Source organism: Emydura macquarii, unplaced genomic scaffold, assembly GCF_026122565.2.
Source record: "Emydura macquarii macquarii isolate MOO-44397 ecotype Brisbane River unplaced genomic scaffold, CSIRO-AGI_Emac_v2 contig_1253, whole genome shotgun sequence".
Classification (NCBI taxonomy): domain Eukaryota; kingdom Metazoa; phylum Chordata; order Testudines; family Chelidae; genus Emydura; species Emydura macquarii.
The window spans coordinates 104,003,546-104,021,778 of record NW_027131390.1 but is presented as its reverse complement, the minus strand read 5'-3'; the positions used below and the strand labels follow the sequence as shown (position 1 = coordinate 104,021,778).

At 47.1% G+C, this 18,233-nt stretch overlaps 1 protein-coding gene across 1 annotated transcript in view; it reads left to right on the top strand.

The window, feature by feature from the left end:
• The window catches only part of LOC137153841 (band 4.1-like protein 5), a 57,971-nt gene that overhangs the window by 16,822 nt on the left and 22,916 nt on the right, over window positions 1-18,233 (top strand). The window contains exons 4-7 of the mRNA XM_067549664.1: window positions 4,785-4,827; window positions 6,011-6,089; window positions 9,441-9,485; window positions 10,135-10,187. Of these exons, the coding sequence (XP_067405765.1) occupies window positions 4,785-4,827; window positions 6,011-6,089; window positions 9,441-9,485; window positions 10,135-10,187 (220 nt within the window). The remainder of the gene's footprint in view (window positions 1-4,784; window positions 4,828-6,010; window positions 6,090-9,440; window positions 9,486-10,134; window positions 10,188-18,233) is intronic.

Sequence of the window (18,233 nt, the reverse complement as noted above, 5' to 3'; positions counted from 1 at the left end):
AACCTGACCCAGGACTGACTTTTCCTGTGACAGGAAGAAAAATGTCCCCTTCTAAGATAAACGGCTCTGTATCTAGGTTTTCAAATTGCTAGGGTGTATTCTTTGGTACAGATGATCATGTTGACAAGGTGTTTCAAAACCACTTCAGGTTTATTTCAGGAGTAATCCAGCAAATTCAGCAGGGTAGGAAAGGCCCCAGCTACTGAAGAGCTAAGTAGCTGAACTGCTCTAGTTCAGTCTGCAAGATACAGGTACTCACACTAGTCCACTGACTTCTGAAGTATTTGTCAAAAGTTGAAATTTTTAGGGGCTGACATGAACTATTTACTGTAAAATAGCATATTAGTTGACTTGTTGCTTTTAGCTAAAAGATGAAGTCCTGCTTGTTCCTCCACTGGCAGACAAGGCCATCAAATAGGCTGCTGGCCTCTCTAGATTCTGGATGAGCGGTCCCCAAATCTCTGCATATCTTGGTGGTATCCTACATAAAACAGTCTCCATGGGTCTGTCTTCACACTTAACTTGTACTGCAGAGAGGGATTTCCTTTAAGAAAATAATCTGACCTTAAACATTTGACACTTGAGGCAAATTTCACTGAAGTCCCCTGAGTGGCACCTACTTACACCAGCAGTGAGTATGGCATTTAATGTCTTGGATTACAGAGGACATCTTGCACTGAGGGAGACAGGTCATAGGTGCCTCCTTCCACATTGGAGACTCCTGCAGGGATAGTTGGAGCAGCATCTATCTGTCTGCCACTGACTTGTTTTGGAAGATTGCTGGAGGGTTAGTGATGGGAATTAATTTCCAGTATCAGAGGTCACCTTGGAAAAGTAGTAAAAGGAGAGGGTAGATACATATATGTACATGTACGCAGGTGAGGATACCACCAAGGAGAGAAGTAGGCCCTCTGGCCATTTTACTAGATAAAATTATACTCCAGATAAAATACTGAAATCCCTTTTACTATTTGTGTACTTTAAAGAAAATATTCTCTTACTTCCCTTTCCGTATCTGAACCTATTGTTGCTGCTGTTTGTCCACATGCCATAGAGCATTTAGATGGTCACTATTCTGATATGACAGACCATTGAATATTGCTTTATGAATTTACAAGTCCTGTACATGGCTTTGGATGCTGTATCACTACACTTGCAAAACAAATCTAGCCTCTTGAGATTGTTGCACTTGAATTTGCTCATAAAGTGCTCCATCATATTTCTGGGTTCGTTTCACCAAAACATTGTCCTATGTTCATTAGGGCATACAGACAGCCCAACTGATTTTCCTGCTGCCGTGTTCCCTGTGAAGAGTTTCCATGTGCCAGTAGCTTTTATTAGAGCTCACAGTTTATTCAACTCCACTTGTTAAACCACACTGTTTGACTGTTTTTCCTCCCCACCATTCCAATATCTGGTAACATTGACTCCTCCTCAGGTGATGGGGCTGTGAGGAAGAATCTTTCCTGCCCCAAAAATGGCTTATGGGTTAGTTTCCCTGGATGAGTTAGTTTCCCTGGATGGGTTAGTATTTCCAGTTCAGGTGATTCCTGGTGAGTATTTATCTATACTGTGTAACATGCTACCTGCAGGCAATTCATTTTGGTTGGTTTCCTTTTCATAACTGTCATGTGCATTTACATGTTCTGCTTACTGTGTTTCATTTAATCCCCATTTATTGTAAGGGTTTTAAATACTGTAGTAAGCGTCTCATTTTGAAAAGAGACTAGAGCCAAATGGCAAGAAGCAAACAGTTTAATCTTTCTAAAGGATTGTCTGTTTGCCTATTATGATGGCAGCTTTTTATGCAAAATGAAGCAGGTAAATTAGTGATACTACTATACCCATTCTACAGGTGGGGAACTGAAGTACAGAGATAAAATTACTTGCCCAAGGTCCTGCAGTAAGTCTTTGGCAGAGCCAGGAATTGAACTCGTACTTGCAGAGTCACAGTCTAGTGTCTGAACCACAGTCATGCTTCATCTCAGAGGTGGCTAGCCATTTCTGTTGTACTAGGCTGAGACTAAAAATTGCCTCACTGGCCAGTTCCAACTAAAGGAAGGACATCTTTAAAAACAAACCCTTGTCCCCCTCCCCTGCCTTTTTGTCTGAGGTGAGAAGGATACATAAGGTAGTGTGTGGGTGGGTGTATATAATATGCAATTATATACACACACAAGAATTTGCTTAACTACAAATAAAGGAAAATTAACATCTAGTCTGTTAACCGGTCAGTTTTAACAAATGAAGCATAAATAAAACGTTAATGTCCCTTTTTTATTTTTTTAATCTCTCTGTGTTGCCTCGGGCCTTGGTCTACAGATGAATGCATCGGAGTTAGGTGGGGAGCTGGCAAAGAAAATTGCTAACCAGACTCTTAAGATTTTGCAATTTGGGATCCAACTGTTGACTTGTTTCCTTCAAATAAAATTTTGCAATCCTGTGTGAAGTGAAGGAATATCTTATCTCGCTCACCTGACCTTCTGTATTCATTTTTAGTCTGGTGGTTAGGACTGTTTTTGTGTTCTGAAAAGACACAAGCTGGCAAAAAGGAGAGTTTGTGCCAGTTTGTCTAGAACATACAGGGCTTGAGCCAAAGCTCATTGTGGTCAGCGGGAAGCCTACTGTTGAATTCGAGTAGCTTTAGATCAAGCTGCTAGCAAACAGTATAACCCAACTTGGAGGTTTGGAAAATAAAGATGACATGAAACTTGTGAGGTTAATTAGTATATCCTTTAAGGCAGAAAACATACAGTCTGTAACAAGAAGGAAGTACTGAACTTTAAACTGGCAAATCTATAATCCCACATTAATGTACAGAGAGCATTATGGAATCAAATGCTACACAAGTTTAATGTGTTGTGGGATATACTATTTTTTTATACTCTAGTAAATACTTTGGCAACTATAGTTCTTAATACTGAACATGACTTGCATAGCTCTGTCTAAATTACAGAGCAGTTAATTCCACATAGCAAGAGAAAAGCTAATACTTCTTGTCAAACAAGATTTATTCTTACCACTTTGTTAAAAAGCTATTCCTGTTTATTTGGTCTCCCTTTCTGAAGTGATCAACTCAAAATTGTTTTAAGAATAACTTCTAGCACTTTGTTTGTCCAGTACACAGTTTTCACTGTTCTTTAGTGATTCATTCTTCTTTGTGGCTGTTAAGAGTTGGATAAAGGTACTAGAGCATGAAGAATAAACTTTTTCATCAAAATGTAAACTCAAGGGACCTTTTTGTTAGCCCCATTTGGATTCCTCTGAATCACTTGGAATAAATGTAGCCTTTAAAAAAAACCAAACCAAAAAAAAAAAAACCTTGGAGGCACCTTTTTATCTGTAAAAGCAGTTCTGTTCCCCCTTCTTCCCTGGCCCCCTCCCCTTTACCGTTCAAGCTGAACTCCTGGAGGCATTGGTGTTAGGAGCTGAGTCAAGTAAAGTGCTATCAGTGCCTGTCTCGGGCCTCTTAACTGCCTACCACTGGAATGTGGAGGAGATGAAAGAAAACAGATTGGAGATAAAACAGATGTGCACACAGTTCTGAGGTCTGAAAATGGTTGTCCCTCCCATCTTACCTTCTGTGAAGTATCTGAATCACCAGGGCCCTGTGTGAGCAGTGTGACACACAGTTTAACCAGGAGGAGCACTACTGATTTATGGCACTCAGCTGTATTGGTAGCAAGGAGACATATGAGATCAGGTGGCTGAGGTGTCCCTTTGAGCATCACATTCCAGCCAAAACATGGTGTGCATGGTACCTTGTTCCAGCTATTCAGCCAGTGCAGTTCACCTCTAGGATAATGCAACATCTGTTACCTGCCCATGTCACACATTCTGGATGGATCATGCCCCTCTGACATGGGTTTGTGCTGTCATTGTATGTTGGACCCAGCTCTATCACTGGCCCATGGTACAACATCTGCAGAACTGGTAGTACGGCTGCACAGTTCCTTCTGGGCACGCTGCATGTGTGCATGTGCCCCAGCTTCTTTCTTGCCTGTGGATGTGCAGCTTTCTATGTGCTCTAATATACTAACATAAATTAAGTCATGATTTTTCCTTCTGAGAATTAACTGTGGCATCTGATGAGCGTGTAGCTTATAACTAACATTATTGAAATGATGTGGTATTTTCTATTCTCCCACTTTTTTCCACATCTAAAACTTTACCATCTCATTTTCAGCATTTTTTAAAAGTTACTTGTTATAAGTATTTTTCAATAAAACCAGAATTACCTCTTAAGGCCCCAGGTATATTCATTAATAAGTGTCTGTGCTTGTGCAGGGATTGTTTTGTTCTCCTGGAGGAACTTGTGGTCATCAACATGGGTTGTCTGTATATCAGTACTCCAAACAGTAATGCTGTCTAGAGGAATGGCTTTTACATGTTGTATTGCTGCATGGGTGCTGTCTGTTATAGTCACTTGAAACTAACTCTATGTCTTGAGTTTATTTCAAGTGAAAATTATCTATTTTAATGTACCATGATGTGGTGGTGCTTCTGTGCTCGTTCATCTCCTTAAGGAGTCTGTGCTCTGATACACTTTTTGTACTGGTTAATCCATGTGATTTAGAATAAAATGCTTTGATAAGTGGACTGGGGCATTAGCCTTAAAGGATTCATATTAGGCTTTGTTTTTGTGAGGTTGCTTGCCATTTCAAGACAGTCCTTCCTAATGTATGGCTAACCTTTGTGACTTGTTTACATCTGTCTCTTTTTGTAAAGATTTCTCCTTACTTTATGATAAAACAATTTTAACTCAAGGATTCTGTGTCTTTCAGCATTGGTTGGACAACACAAAGAGCATTAAAAAACAAGTTAAAAGTAAGTGTCCTTTGAAATTTCTTTTTAGGTCAATCAAGTACCTAACATACATTGTGGAGACATGAAACCTAGTGTATTTGCTACACTAGAAGTCACCCTGGCAGGAACAGGCAGTGTTCTGAAAGGGATGATGTGATGACAAAAACTTGACACATGCCTAATTGTGATTTAAAAAGATCCCATGGATCCTGTAACTTAATGATCCTTCAGCATTAAGGAAATTATATTGAATTAACTATTAAATGATTTATTTGGCATCAAAGCAGCTGAATATTCTTCAGTAGTTGTAGAGCCTTGTCCTCACTAAATGAAAAATTGTCTCATAGACCCCTCTGCTTGGTGGGTTATAGAATGTCCTAATCCATGTGTGATCTGCCTATCAAATCACATCACCATGTATAGCATAAAGTTTGGTAGAAGCCTGTTGGATCAATTCAGTGAATCACATGCTGATAATTTTAGATATGTTTAATATGCCAATTTTGGTTGATGTTTTTCAGCAGCCTATTTGCCAACTATACAGTCTTCAGGGTCTTGTGGTGCTACTTTAATAAAATATAAATCTTGGAAGGGATGTTGGAGGAAAGGATCCTAACTAACTTCAATGCACAAATCCATCTAGAGCTCTGCAATTTTGAAGAACTGTCAATCCAGTCTTTGTCTGGATTAACTCTCTGCCTTCTAGAAAGATGATGCTCCCACAGAGGGACTGTTAAACCCCACTAAACTGGGTCTAAAACCCTGTGGAATATGGTGGCATAACCTATCAACAGCAAGTCCTCCCCAGAGCTCTGCAAATGTTTTACACAGGCCAGCAGAGTTCCTAAGAATTTGGCTGAGTGTGGAGCAAAAATCCATGGCTTTTTAAGTGATGGATAGAGTGCTTACATATTGGGATTAACCTAGATTTGTCTCTTCTTGGCAAGACAAATCAATTTAATGGGTTGTGATGGCTGGTTTGACTTGTAATATGTAAAACACATTATTTAGTGTGTCTATTAGTGTGAGGGATTTTTGTATTTATTTTCATGTCACAAAAAAATTCTTTTCTCAAACATCTTGTGGTACGATACAAACCATTGATAAGCAGACTTTTGTTGTATATGTGGCTCTTCAATAAATTCACGCCTTCCCCAGGTAATAGCCTATAGTTATAAATGTCCTGAATTCATTTACTTTGCAGTTGGCCCACCATACTGTCTGCATCTTCGTGTAAAGTTTTACTCTTCTGAGCCTAACAATCTTCGTGAAGAGCTAACAAGGTAAATTGAGTGTGATCTACACAATTGTAGGGCATATGTTTTGGTTAGCAGAGGTTGCCTACTTAACATTAAGTAGGCAACTGAATATGTGTCATCAATGCGGTGCTGTTGTGAAAAATGCAATTGTCATTCTGGGATGTATTAGGAGGAGAAGGGGAACTATGGAGGGAGAAGTGAATGTGCTGAAGAACCAGGGTCAGCAGAGGAATGGAAGAGTGCAATCATTGAGTACTGGCTCCCCTGTCAGATAGAGCCCCCTCCAGCGCAGCCCCCTCCATTTCCCTGTACAGGCTTTGTCAAGTAGAGGAAGCAGATTGGGCTCTATGCCCTGGGCCACTTTGAAGGACCAAATCAGGAGGAGGCTGTGTGTGGCGGGGGGGTCAGTACTTCTGAGGTGCACCCTTCTGCTCCCTGCTTGCAGAGTCCCTGTTGGTCTCCCCAGCAGAGGATGGTAACTGCTGGTTGGTGGCTGCAGCAGTGGGAGAGTGAGGCAGGCTGAGGGAGCTTGGTCCTGGCAGCTGGGGCTACCTGTACAGTGTCCCATCTGCTTCCCGTGCCTGACAGAGCCCCCTCTGACCCTGGCCCTTCAGCATGGCCCCCGTCAGGTCTTCATGCCTCCCTAATAATCCAAGGGAGCATTCTCCATAGTTTGCGAACCTCTAGACTAGATGACCTCTTGAGATTCCTTCCAAGCCTGTAGTTCTATGAATAGAGCTGCTTGGCTGTTGGGATATTTTGGATAATGTGTCCATTGTCTTTTTTCCCCCCCATTATTCATTGAATACATTATTTGACTTTTTTTGCATTATTTAATAACCTTTGCTAGCTAGGGTGGCCATTGGGTCTGAGTCAGTAGATAATGGACAGCTTATTGTTTGTCCCACTCCTGTCTTCAGTCTCTATCACTTGTGATTAATTTAAAGCTGTGTGATGTCTAGCTATGTTTTTGGACAGAAAAGCATCAAAGTGCATTTGTGGGATCTATGCAAAGCATAAGCAAAGTGAAGAAGATAATTTCACCATCATCTTGAGATGCGAGTCCAGAGTAGTACACATGCAGAATTTAAGTCAGGCTAAATGTGAGTTTCTCTCAGAAAGGAGCTTGTTGGACTCCATGGATAGTCACAATGTATGTATATATACCAGAAGGATCATTGATTTTCCCAGCTGCATTCAGAAAAAGGGCAAAACTTACTAGGTTTGGACAACAGAGATTAGTTGCAGAGTGAATCAGTCCTATTAATGGAGAAACTTTCTTGGCAAGAGTAATCAATTCTTACTTATGCTGTCCTATTCCCATTAATTGTAAGGATTGCAGATCCTCCATCACTCATAAGCAAGACAATGGTGCATTATTAGTACAAGTGTCAGTATGTATCTCAATTTAAATGCATGTTTGCCTCTCGCATGTGAGGCTAGAGCTTTAATAGCAATGGCTAGGGCAGTTCATTCGCCATGTACTGCATTGTGCTCCTGAGCAAGGGCATAAAGGACAGAGTGACCATGAGGTCCCTCAGTTCCCTCTTACTACTCATGGCAGCAATACTATACCTGAAAATTGTCCTACCTGCTAGTTCTTAGCTCAGGCTAAATGCTACAAATTTTTGAAAACATCTTCAGAACTACTTCTCATCTTTTGTGTCTGCCATCATGAGCTGTCTCCATCTGTCTGAATTGAACTCTACCAATCAAACCCTCCTGAACAGGGCTTCTCCTGAACAGAACCTGTGAGCTTTAAGCCTGTCCATCCTGTGATGAACTAATCACACAGAAAGATAAGCACAGCTAGTGACTCTTCTTTTTGGGGGGAATTTCACATACTTTCCTGGACGCTTCCTCTCTCTCTTGGGAATGGGACCCAGTGGTCCAGATCAGACAGGACAAGGCTACAGTCATGATGATAGCCCCAGGCTGGCCAAGACAGTTTGGCTGTTGGACTTACTGCAGATGTCCACGTGGGCTGCCAGTGCCCTCCTCTTCCCCCCAATACATCTTCTGACCTGCTTGCACATAATGGGTCAGATGTTGCACCGAGATCTGCAGTCATTGCATCTGATGTCTTGGATGTTGGCTGGTTGACTACCCTAAAGGTTCTGGAGATTCTCATACAGAGCAGGAAGCCTCCCACTAGGAAGACTTACTCCTCTAAATGGAAAACTTTTCCATATGGGCAGCTCAAAACCATATAGTCCCAGAGGAGGCCCCAAGATTGATGATCTTTGGTTACAGGCTGCACCAGAAACAGGCTGGATTAGCATTTAACTCTGAGTTCACCTGGCAGGAATATCAGTGTATCACACTCCAGTACGGTCATTCTCAAATCTAACAGTATGAAATTTCCTCAATGATCTCCTTCATACTTACCCTCTGGTTATAGACACAACTCCCACATGGGACCTCAACTCACAGGACCTCCCTTTGAATCACCATTAGTATGTTCACTACGCCACCTTTTTATGGCCATCACTTCAGCACACAGAGTCAGTGAGCTCCAAGCCCTTATGGCTGAACTACCTTACACATCCTTCCATAGGAACAATGTGGTGGTGGTAAAACTGTGCCCCAGGTTCATCCCAGGAGGAGTGCATGCACAGCCCAGATGGATACTGCTATTTTAACAATACTTCTCTAGTCTTTCACATCTGAGGCATATGCACATCTACAGTGGGATCGACACTGATTACAATATCTAGAAGAACCACAGTTACTGTAGAGTAAGTGACATTTCTTTCATGTAGCTTCTTCCTGGGGAATCCTCACTGGAAAGAGAATAGAAAGGTAGTTCTGTTTTTCACAGCCAGGTCCACTAGTTCCCTCCCCTTTCGAATCCAAAGGAAAACCATCCTGTAAACCAAGATTTTCTGCAGGGCTTTGCTATGGAGAGCAAGGTTATAACCTACCACTTTAATTTCTTTCTGCTCTACTCTCCTGTGGCAGGTTTTCAGGATTGGATCTAGGCAGAGGCACTTTTCAGAAAAATTTTAGACATTCATGCTTTTGAAAGCTGATGACTTTTGATTACTGTCACATGGTGCATTATTGAGTCTTAGTGGGGGCAAGAGAGAGAAATAAGCAGGACGAATCCTGCAGCATCTTCCTCTTGGTCCTTCAGGTCCTTGATCTGAATTCTTTTGTTGTCATTTGGGTATTTCTTCATTTGAACTATGCTAAGTCTACACAAGCCCAAACTAAGAGGCCTTGAAAGATCAGTGTGTGGCATCTTAAATGAAAGTTTAGTCTTACTGAATTCTTAAATATCAGGTTATAGTTCCCTCTATCTATCTGCTTACTGAATGGCATTAGAACTGCTAGATCTAATTGATGGTTTTGTTCTCTCTTTTACCCCCATAGGTATTTATTTGTTCTTCAGCTAAAACAGGATATTCTCAGTGGAAAGTAAGTACCGTTGGTATTTTTGCTACATCGAGTCTCTCGGGCAATTACAGGGTGTTTTAACATGAGGTTTAACAATAGTTTCTTAAGCTATGTCTACACTACCACTTAGGTTGGTATAACTTATGTCGCTTAGGGGTGTGAATGTTCCACCCCCCTGACCAACATAAGTTATAACAGCATAAGTGCTGGTGTGTACAGCGCTATGTCAGCAGGAGAGCTTCTCCTGCCAACATAGCTTATGCTGCTTGCAGGGGTGGGGTTTTTTTATACTGGTGGGAGAACTCTCTCCCATCGACAGAGAGACTCTTCTCCTGATACACTGCAGCAGCGCAGTTGTATCAGTACAGCTGCGCCACTGCAGCGCTGTACTTGTAGACATGGCCTTAAGAAAACCAGGAACCCAACATTCAGTCTGATAAGAATATACCTTCCCCTTGATTCCTCCTGTGTATATATGTATTCTTGGTGTGCTGGCTCAAAGAGCCAAATTAGTATAGCCTAGATATTATGGTGCTTATCTCAAGCATTAATTCACCAAAGATCTAAAATTCAGTTGAACCCTTTGTATCTCCTCAGTTTGAGTGTTGTCTCCTCTTTGCAAACACGATCATGCAAAGATTTGTCTAACGAACGATTTTTCCTGTCGCAGGTTGGAATGCCCATTTGACACAGCAGTCCAGTTGGCAGCTTATACCTTACAAGGTGAGTGGGGTGGGGGAAATGACAATGTAGATTCTTCCTTATGGTCTTGCTCCCTTCTCTCTCTGACACTGCTGTGCAAGGATAAGCTTCTTGCCCAGGGCTCAGTGATCCTAAAGTGGAAACACCTACTTCCCTGGCCTGTTAATTTGTCAGCGTATATTACAGACTGCTTTGCTACATCAGGGAACAGTGCAGGGAGCTTCTAAAGAAACCAATTCTTTGGCTAAATGTAATTTGCAGCAGGCACTTTGCAGAATACAATATGAACTGTACGAGTTAGTTCTCTCTTCGAGTGATTGCTCATATCCATTCCAATATAGGTGTGTGCGCGCCCCGTGCACAGATTCCCGGAACTTTTTCCCTTAGCTAGCTCCGTAGGGCCGGCTCAAGCGCCCCCTGGAGTACCGCGCTCATGCTGCGGTACATAGGGCGCCGCCGACCCTGCGGCCCCTCAGTTCCTTCTTTCCGTCTGTGACGGTTACCGGAACGTCTGCCTCTTGCATACAAATGCAAGTAGCATCCCTTAGTGTTATAGCTTTATTGTTCGAGTTTATTGTTTTCTAATAGTAGTTAAGTAAATAGTGCCCTTAGGGACTAGAGCTGAGCCATGCCCGGCTCCACCGGCTTTAAAGCCTGCACCGTGTGTGCAAAATCCTTTCCAGTGAGTGACCCTCACGACCGTTGCCTCCGATGCCGCGGGGAGCAACACAGGAAAGAAAAATGCAGGATCTGTAGGTCCTTCAAACCAAGGACCCAGAAGGAGAGGGACGTGAGACTGAAAGCGATCCTGATGGAGTCGGCGCTTCACCCGGACTCCGAGCCATCGCGTTCCCCTGCGGCACCGAGTGTCTCCTCGGTGCAGGGCGCTCCACTAGCACTGACGTCGGCACCGGCACTGACACCATCGGCACCGAAGAGAAAAAAGCGGTGTGAGGCCGCACATATGGACTCCCCCCTGCTACCGGGAAAGCAGGGGATGCAACAGGAGATGCCCCAGCCACGTGCCCTGGAGAGTACTCCGGCACTGGCATCTCCTCGCAGAGAGCCTCCCCCGACTCCTGGGGGTGGGGGAGCGCCTCTGCAAGGGCCGTCGACACCGGAGGCTTTCGCTGCGGCACGCGCCCTCATGGGCCTGCCTACGTCTCCATCCCCCCCTCGGCCGAGGGTTCCGGGACCCGTGTTTCGGGGTAAACCCGCGTTAGGTTACCCCGGTGGGTGGAAGAGACAGGAGTCGAGGTCTCCCCCCAGACGGCCAAGGAGGGTAGAGAGTGCGGGTTCCTCTCCTAGCTCCGACTCCGGGTCGTTGAGCTCCCCGGCACCGCAGCACCGAGGGCGGTCCAGGGACAAACGCTCGAGGTGAAGGCGCTACAGTTCCACCTTCAGCAGGGACCTGAGAGTGGGCTCCGGTACCCCGGTGCGGAGCCCAGCTCGACACTGATCCCTGACGCTGCCTGCCTCGGCGCCGAGCCTCCCACCGTGCATTCCGGCACTGAGCGCCTTGGCACCGGGTGACACGTCGCGCTCCAGGTCAGCGTCGCGACATCACAGGCGTCACCGCTCCCGCTCTAGATCTGGGAAGTGTCACTGCAAGTCTTCTCGAGGGAGGGATTGTTCCAGCTACAGCTCCTCCAGCAGCTCCTCTCCTCATCGGCACCGCAGGCATTGGCACCGGAGGTCTTCATCGTCCAGGAGCCGCTCCCCTTCCAGGGCCCATAAGCACCGGTCAAGTGGCACGGGATCCAAGGGGGGACGCCTGGAAATGACCCAGCAGGTCCCCACACCTGCATGGCCCCAAGGCCCCTGGCAATGGCCATATTGGGGGCTTTGGGGTACCCAGATGGGCCAAGGGACCACCTCTATTCACTCCTCGGTGGCCCAACCAATGCCCCCATCAACCGGTCCACAGGAGGGTCACCCCTCTGAGGAGGGGTCTGACCCAGAAGGCCCTTCTGTAGGGGCACTTCCACAGTCATCGTCCTCCCCGGATGAGGCGGCGGCCAGGGACAATAGGGCCCTCTTCTTTGACTTCCGGGGCCACCAGGACCTCCTGAGGAGAGTGGCTGACAATCTCGGCCTATAGATTAAGGAGCTGTCGGAGGAAGAGGACCCCCTCTTTGCGGTCTCTGAGGCAACAGGCCCATCACTCCTGGCCCTGCCTGTTCATGAGAGGGTTATGAAGATAGCTAAAACCCTATGGCAAACCCCCTCCTCAGTGGCCCCCACCTCGAAAGGCACTGAGCGCAAATACTATGTACTGAAGGAGGGGTTTGAATTTTTATATATGCATCCCGCCCCAGGTTGGCTCGTAGTGGACTCAGTGAACCAGCGGGACTGCCAGGGTGGCCAGGGCAACACCCCTAAAGACAAGGGCAGCAAAAAGCTGGACCTTTTTGGGCGCAAGATGTACTCTACTGTGGCCCTACAGCTGAGGGTTGTGAACCATCAGGCTCTCATGGGAAAATATAACTTGAACCTTTGGTTCTCTCTACAGAGGGTCTCCTCCGGGTTGCCCCTGGACCAGGCCGCAGACTTTGCCACTGTGTCGCAAGAGGGCGTGCTGGTGGCTAAGGCGGTACTCCAGTTGGCCAGTGATGCAGCGGAGGCAGCCAGCAGGGCGATCTCTTCGGCCATCGTCGTGCACCGCTGCTCCTGGCTCCAAGCTTCTGGTCTGTCTCAGGAGGTCCAACAGTCGATTCAGGACCTCCCCTTTGACTACACCAGCCTCTTCTCTGAGAGGACGGACGAGAAGCTGCATGCCCTAAAGGACTCACAGGCCACCCTGAGATCCCTAGGGCTATACAGCCCTCAGGCCTCGAGGCACCAGACCCGGCCTCAGGCACAGAGGCAGCCGCAACCTCCACTGAGGCTGCCCCCCAGACCCACTCAGCCTAGGAGGAGTAGGGACAGGTACCGGGCGCCCAACCGCCACGATGGGCAAGGGCCCCCTTTGGGGTCCCAGAAAGGCCCTAACAAGGGCAATGTGCCCCATAAGAGGTTTTGACAGGGTGCACGAGGGTCCCACTGGATCACTCCAAAATTTTCTCCCACAGGCTTCAGCCATACCCCGCCGAATGAGAAGCCATTACCACAGACCAATGGGTCCTTGGCATAGTCCACAAGGGCTATGCCTTACAGCTTACGGCCTCCCCCCCCAACTCTCCCCCTACCCAGTCCCTCTTCAGGGACCCCTCTCACGACCAACTCCTCATACCAGAGGTCAACTCCCTCCTCATGCTTGGTGCAATAGAGGAGGTTCCTCCATAGGAACAGGGAAAGGGATTCTACTCATGGTACTTCCTAATCCTCAAGGCCATGGGGGGCCTGAGGCCAATTCTGGACCTCCGCCGCCTGAACAAGTTTGTCAGGCGTACCAGGTTTCATATGGTTTCCCTAGCCTCCATCATTCCCACCCTAGATCCAGGGGACTGGTATGCCGCCCTCGACCTGAAGGACGCGTATTTTCATATCACTATCCTTCCAGGTCACAGAAAGTTCTTAAGGTTTATGGTAGCTGGACACCACTACCAGTTTTCTGCCCTGCCCTTTGGCCTTTCGTCCGCGCCAAGGGTGTTTACAAAACGCATGGCAGTGGTAGCGGCCCACCTGCGCCACAGAGGGGTCCAGATATTCCCTTACCTGGACGACTGGCTGATCCAGGGCAAGTCCAGGGCCTATGTGAGGAACAGCCTGGCTCTGACCTGCACCACGTGCACCAGACTGGGGCTGCTCATCAACGAGCAGAAGTCCACTCTCACCCCAGTGCAGCGCATAGAGTTTATAGGCGCCACCTTGGATGCCATCCAGGCCAGAGCCTTCCTTCTTCTGACTCGGTTCAAGACCATGACCGCCATAATCAGCAATCTCCACAGGTCCCCCACGACGACAGCCAGGCACTGCCTTCAGCTGTTGGGACACATGGCGGCATGTACTTATGTGGTGAGGCTGGCTCGCCTCAAGCTAAGGGCCTCTCCAAGGGTGGCTGGCCTCAGTCTATGTACCGGCCAGACACTGGCTGAACAAGGTGGTTGCGGTTCCCACCCAGATACTGTCCTCCCTGGACTGGTGGAGGGACCCAGGGGAGGTTCTGAGTGGCGTTCCCTTCAGAGACTTGGCTCCCTCAGTGACCCTGATAACGGACACCTCAGACGAGGGTTGGGGGGCCCACATCAGCAAGGACCTGAGCACCCAGGGACTATGGTCACCAGACGAGAGGGCTCTCCATATAAATGTCAGAGAGCTCAGGGCAGTCCGCTTGGCCTGCAAAGTCTTCATCAAATTCCTGAGGGGCAGAACGATTCAGGTCCTTACAGACAATACGGCGGCCATGTTTTTATAAACAGACAGGGGAGAGCGTGCTCCTCGGCTCTTTGCCAGGAGGCCGCTTGTCTTTGAGACTTTGCTGTGAGGCACAATTTCCACATATCTGCCTCTCACCTCCCGGGGGTCAGGAACGACGAGGCAGACCACCTCAGCAGGTCGTTCTCACCCTGCCACGACTGGCCACTGCACCCGGCGGTGGTGACTTCAATCTTCCAGAAGTGGGGGGTTCCCCAACTGGACCTGTTCGCGTCGTCCTGAAACAGGAAGTGCCCGAGATTCTGCTTGCTCTGAGGTCGCGAGCCGGGCTCCCTCTCCGACGCGTTCCTGCTAGACTGGACAGGGACCCTCCTGTATGCGTTTCCCCCCACTCCGCTCCTGCCCAAGGTCCTCTTGAAAATCAATAGGGACAGAGCGGATATGATACTGATTGTGCCAGCTTGGCCACGGCAGCACTGGTACAGCATGCTGCTTGACCTATCAATCAATACGCCACTCCCGCTCCCGAGGCGCTACGACCTGCTCTCACAGGACCAGGGTCACCTGCTGCACCCGGACCTGGACTCCCTCCACCTGACGGCATGAAGACTCTGTGGCTGACGGAGGGAGAGAGAGCCTGCTGGGCGCAGGTCTAACAGATTCTGCTGGGCAGCAGAAAACCTTCCACTCAGGTTGTGTACCGGGCCAAGTGGAAGCGTTTTACTTGTTGGGCGGAGTCCCGGGGTGTACCACCGTCCGGCTCGACCATACAGGCGATATTGGAGTACCTACTCCACCTAAAGCTCCAGGGTTTAGCACTGGCTTCCCTGAAAGTGCACCTGGCAGCTATCTCGGCTTTCCACCAGCCGATGGAAGGGCGTTCACTGTTCTCCCACCCCATGTCAGTCAGGTTCCTCAAAGGGGTGGAGAGGCTGTACCCCCAAGTCCGAGACCCGGTGCCTCCCTGGGATTTGAACCTGGTCCTCGCCAGGTTGACAGGACCCCCCTTCGAGCCCATGGCTACATGCTCGCTGCTCGTCCTCTCTTGGAAGGTAGCCTTCCTTGTGCCATTATATTGGCTAGGAGGGTCTCTGAGCTCAAAGCTTTAACCTCGGAGCCCCCCTACATGGTCTTCTATAAAGATAAGGTCCAACTGAGGCCCCACCCAGCCTTCCTACCTAAGGTGGTGTCTCAGTTCCACTATAACCAGAATATCTTCCTCCCCCTGTTTTTTCCCAAATCACATGGTTCGGAGGAGGAGCGGAGATGGCACTCGCTGGACGTCAGACGAGCCCTGGCCTTCTACATCGAGCAGACCAGGCCGTTCCGGAAGTCAGCGCAGCTGTTCGTGGCAGTGGTGGACCGGATGAAGGGCTCACCTGTCTCCATCCAGCACATTTCCACCTGGATCACCGCCTGTATCAAAACCTGCTATGAGCGGGCGAAGGTGCCGCTTCCAGGAGCTGTGACAGTGCACTCAACCAGAGCCCAGGCCTCATATGCGGCCTTCCTGGGAGGGGTGCCCATGCAGGACATCTGCAGAGCAGCGACCTGGTCGTCAGTCCACACCTTCATGTCCCACTGTGCCATCGTGCAGCAGGCGAGAGAGGACGCAGGATTCGGCAGAGCAGTACTGGCGAGAGTAGCTCAACGCTGACTCCTACCCACCTCCAAGGCATGGCTATTTAATCACCTATATTGGAATGGATATGAGCAATCACTCAAAGAGAGAAAACAGGGTTACTTACCAGTAACTGTTGTTCTTTGAGATGTGTTGCCCATATCCATTCCAAACCCACCCTCCATCCCCACTGTCGTACTTGGCTGAAAGAAAGGACTGAGGGGCCGCAGGATCGGTGGTGCCCTATGTACCGTGGCATGAGCGCGGCACTCCAGGGGGCGCCTGAGCTGGCCCTACGGAGCTAGCTAAGGGAAAAAGTTCCAGGAATCTGTGCACGGGGCGTGCACACACCTATATTGGAATGGATATGAGCAACACATCTCGAAGAACAACAGTTACTGGTAAGTAACTCTGTTTTTTTGTTTTCTACTAAAACATTCTTTCCTCAGACTTGTAAGAGTGTCCAATTTGTACACCTGTGAGAAATGTGCACCACTGCGACCATGCAGAATTCATGTCCCGTGCAGATTTTTTTGCTTCCCTGCAGAAAACGACGGGGAAGCAAAAGGAAGCTGCAAGAGTGGGCATGCACCTCTCCCCAGCAGCGCAGCTGCACATTTCTGCCCCAAAGCAGCCAGTAGAGAAGTAAATCACTGAGAGGGTGTGGCTGGGGATGCCCATGGGCATAATTTGGGAGGAGAGAAGGGCCCCTCCCCAAACAGGCAAGGCATCGGGGTCACATGTAGCACTGCCTCCCACCCCACATTTCTAGGAGTGCAGAGCTGCTTGGGTGAGGGAGAGTGCTGCTCTGGCTTGCTGACTCTGTAGCTGGATGGTGCCTCCTGGAATCTAGTGCTGGTTGTTCTCCTCTTGTATGTGTGCTAGGCACCCTGCATGGCCACCATCCTATTTTCTGTACAATGGGGTCCATGCAGAAACAGAAGGTAATGGTTTTTTGTTTTATGGGTGCAAAGGGAATGGTGTAGGGAAATTATTTTCAGTTATGTGATCTGTGTTTAATATATCATATATAACTGGAAAAATATCCCACTATATATACTCCATATACCTTATAAAAACCTGTTCAGTATTGTGCATATTCTTGCTGTGATTTATTAACAAGACTAAGTCAATCACTGAGATCTTTTATTCTCCTAAGTATTTTATAAAACATATGGTCAGCTTAAATATGAATTGTGCTGTACAATCTACAGTGTAGATGATCAGGGCCAGTAGCTAGGGTGGGGAGTGCATTGCAAAAAAACCTGTCGCTTTTCTCTTTAAACAGTTTGAATGCATCCTATGCTGAGAGATACTGACATTGTTAAAGCCTTTGGTCCAATAGTGTAGTGGATCAAATGTTTAGAAACACAGGGTGAACTTAATAACTTAGATACCCTACTCTTAAATATTGGCATTTTCTTCTTTCAGATCTGTTCTTAATTCCACAGAGAAGTCTTTAGCAGAGCTTTAATTTTACTGTCGGGTTGACAGCTGAGTAGATTTTATTTAAATCAGCTGGAACCTAAGCAGGCTTTGACAACATTCCTTTCAACAGAGGCAGGAGGCATGGTGGGAGTAAATTACTATAAAACTACAGACTTCCTTTCTGTCAAAGTTGATTTAAAAAAGTGTACGACAAGGCTATTTAAAGGTATTGTGTTCAGAACTCCAAGAAATAGATTTGTATATAGTAAATACAACAAAATATTTAATAAACTCAATATTTTGAACCGTTCAAATATTTTATATTTCTAATTGGCGCTTCTGTTTTTTCCCAAAAAGTTTTCCCTTTATTTTTCCACAAACAACTTGCATTTTTCAAACAGGTCAGTTTCTGGCGTGCACTTTTAGCCAAAACTTGGGGGCCCAAAGTTAGCTTTGTGTTTCTCAGAGGTGAGGAAGTCATTGGAAGTGGTGGCTGCTTAGCCTCTCTGAAAATGAGACCATGTTGATTTAGGATTCTAATTACAAATAGAGGCACTTTTTTTTTTTTAAGGCACCTATGTTTGGAAAACAATGGCCTTTTAAGTGTTAGCAGTTGTGGGAAAAGAAGCCAGTTTTCTGATGTGCAGCCATTGTGACACTAGTATGATTCCACTGGTAGAGAGAGAAAAAATAGTTTCTCT